This window comes from Hipposideros armiger, unplaced genomic scaffold (assembly GCF_001890085.2).
Source record: "Hipposideros armiger isolate ML-2016 unplaced genomic scaffold, ASM189008v1 scaffold_2149, whole genome shotgun sequence".
Taxonomy (NCBI): domain Eukaryota; kingdom Metazoa; phylum Chordata; class Mammalia; order Chiroptera; family Hipposideridae; genus Hipposideros; species Hipposideros armiger.
In genome coordinates this window covers 10,062-13,394 of record NW_017733497.1, presented here as the reverse complement: position 1 = coordinate 13,394, position 3,333 = coordinate 10,062, and the positions used below count along the sequence as shown (strand labels likewise).

Sequence of the window (3,333 nt, the reverse complement as noted above, 5' to 3'; positions counted from 1 at the left end):
TTTTTTAGATGACCTTAACTCTTCTGGAATAGTAGCTGTATGGGGGGAACTCTCAGGTAGATAGTCTCCATTCACGTTTAATTGAAGTCATTCAAAATCATTACCTTCTCAACATATCTTGCCATGAGAGATGACAAACAGCATGGGAATGGGATAGGCATGCTGTGAAAGATCAATTTTACTTGTGAAATAAATACTCTGGACATGGTGCTAATGGAAATTCATCATTCATTTTGGGATAAAGTTAAATCAAATCATATGCATTTCCTCATGTGTGCACTCCTTTGGCTTACAGGCAACTTGGTTCGTTAGCTACATTGAGCAGAATACATCAGTCTCTATGCAACACAAAAAAGAACTGCAATGGTCCCCCGTTTTTTGTTTTTTTTTCTTTCAAGAAAGCTTCCATGTACAGGAAGGAGGTCATCTTGTGTGACAAAACAAAGGTAGGAAGTAGTTAAGTGCACACAGGTCAGTAAACAAAACCTTGCAAATTTCTCCACCAGCAGAGCTCTAACCCCTGGATTTGGGGTTTTCCTGCTGCTTGTACACTGCGTACGTAATCCATCAAGGAAAGGAGACCACTTCTCCTTGTGCTTTAGCAGTAAGCATCCTGGAGGCGGCCTCAGAGCCCAGTGCAGGCGCTGGCTGAGGCACTGGACGTGGGACACACAGCACACACACCATCCTGGCCACTGATGCCTCCGTCCACAGGTTACCAGAGGCCTGGTGTGAAAGCGTTTCTCTCCTTCCCAAACCTGACATGCATACAAAGACTGGAAGCCGAAGAGACGGCTGGATCACTCAGGAAAGGGAGCCCTCAGGGTTCCCGGTGCAGAGCTGCCTACATTTGAAGGGGTTTGCTTTGTTTTGTTTTGACCCATCAACCCCTTTCAGAAATTTTAGGAATTTACACATTGAAAGTCTTGCATTGTGAGGTAATACCACGAGCAACTGACAACATAAAAAATACTGTATTCTATGTGATTATTATTAAATATTGCACTTAGATAATGCACTTAAATTCCAAACACGCTAATTTCATAATATAAAGTTTACAATATAATATATACTAATTCACCATGAAACACATGGTGCTCGCTTTTTAATTTACCCTTTTATCATGAAGTCAGGGTGCCCCCAAGGTCCTCTGTAATCAGGCCTGAGTTTGCACTCCAGAAACCACATCTCACGCCTCTCTACCAGCCTACCCCCAATTTGTAGCCGCAGAAGATGCCAGGCGCAGTTCTCCATCTCTTGACGTAGGGATGAAATTCGGGGAATCAAGAATCCTTCGATGTGAATCACCTCATAGCTCACTATCCAGCCACCTGCAGTTAGGCTTACTCTGCAGTTTGATCCCCCCTGACATTCAGCTGTTTTTCTTTCTCCACTCACTAACTGAACTAGGAACCCTACACTGTGCCCTTTCCTAAGACTACAGGACCTCGTTACTCCATTTAATCAACAGAATCCTAACCTGAAAAGAACAATTTCTTACTCCTCAGCGCCCAGCGCAGCAGGCTGCCTTGCAGTGTTTACTGGTGACACATGAAGCCCCAGGCCCTGGTGAAGGGAGCGCGGGGAGAACCTCCTCTTCACACAGACCAGACCCCAGGAAGGGTGTCAGCCCTGACCTGCCCGACAGGCTCCCCCTTTGCTTTGTGCTCCATCTTCTCACCGCTCTAGGAACGGGAGGTGGCCTTTGGACAGGAGTCTGCCATCCCCCCAGAATGCCGGCCTTCGGAACAAACATGCTTTTCCTTCCACCAACCTTGTCTCTCGAGTTTTTAACTCTTCCCAGCAGCCGGCAGCCAGACCCTTAGCAAGGTACCACTGAGTCTTTGCGGTTTACTGTCTTTTCAGCACGTCACCTCCTCATGTATGTCCTACAGCATCAATGCCACTTTAGGGACAAGTGCTTGTTCATCGGGCTGCCTCTCCTTTCTACCAGACAGTGAGCTCCTTGATGGAAGGGACTAACGTTTCCTGCCTAGAACCGGTGCTGGCACATTGTAGGTACTAATTAAAAGTTTGAACAACAAATGAACAAGTGAGATTTATAATTAAGGGTCTGTACCACATTCACTTAATATCTACCATGCACTGGATGCTCCTTTTCAATATCCGAGGACTGTCTCACCTTTATTTTCCTAACCAGGGGCCAAAACTCCTATAGGATTCTGCATCAGACTATTTCTCCCTTTCCCTGGCAAAACGAGACAGGCCCCCTTTGGCTGCCCGGAAAGACAGTGACCATCTAAAGGGGACAGGGGTGTGTCACAGCTGAGAGGACACACTCCTAAAACACACGGCTTCAAAGCCAGGCTGGAAAATCTAGTCATGGGATTGNGAGGAATGGGCTGGATGTGCCTCCATTTAGTCATTCTACGAACACTTGCTGAGTCCCTACTGTCTGCCAGTAGGTAGAGTTCAAGCAGTACAGGGAGAACTGTCACACTCCCGTCTCCTAGTGAACTGTGCCACCCACTTTAATCCATGCCTTATTACCCAAAAAGAACGCCTAAACCAAAAACCTTCTCAGGAGAATTGTACCAAAGGCATTAATTTGATGAGAAAACATATGAGCTATGGACCATGTTTTTAAAAAAGTATTCTCATTACATTTTGTCAATGAAATGATCAGGGAGTTGTGGAGGAAGAAATTTATAACCTGTTTCCATTACCCGATGTACAAATGTCTGTTAACCAAAATGAGGGAAGGGTTGTCACCCTGACGATTGCAAAGCAATCAAACCCAGCCTCACACATAAACATAAGGGTGACATTTCAGTGCTGGTGACACCACGTGTTGGCTTTCTAGTCCATGTGGCCAAAGGCCTCACGGGCGCAGCGTGTAAATTACCAGAGACACTTACTGTGGCATGAGAGATGGTCAGCATTCCATTCTTCACGGCACACTTCCTTCTCTGCCATACTTTCCGAATCCTGAAGAGAAGCCAAACACAAGCTGACATAGTATCGCGTTCACTCCAGGATGTGTAGCTACATAGTGTTATGTGCATTTATCAGGACAAATCAAAACCAATCCCAAAGCAAAAAACCATACACACCACAAAATCTCGGTTGCCTTTTATTATCCCAGGGGGAGGCTAATTCAGACTAGCAGGCATGTACAGGGATGCTCATGTTAGCACTGTTTTGGCTAGTGAAAATGGGAAACAACAGAAATAGCAGAAATCTAACAACAGGAGAAAGAAGAAATGCATTCCAGTTACATTCATACTACAGAGCATTCAAGGAACATGTATGTGCTCACTTGTGTAGATTTCTAAAGCATAATATTGATTGGGGAAACCAAGGTCTTTTAAG

The 3,333-nt window shown here is 45.2% G+C and overlaps 1 protein-coding gene across 1 annotated transcript in view; it reads right to left on the bottom strand.

Moving 5' to 3' along the window:
• Positions 1–2,993, bottom strand: part of LOC109378559 (arf-GAP with SH3 domain, ANK repeat and PH domain-containing protein 1-like) — a 28,696-nt gene extending 25,703 nt beyond the window's left edge. The window contains exon 1 of the mRNA XM_019634895.1: positions 2,880–2,993. Coding sequence (XP_019490440.1) covers positions 2,880–2,978 — 99 coding nt within the window. The 5' untranslated portion in view covers positions 2,979–2,993. The remainder of the gene's footprint in view (positions 1–2,879) is intronic.
• Between the last annotated feature and the right edge of the window lie 340 nt (positions 2,994–3,333).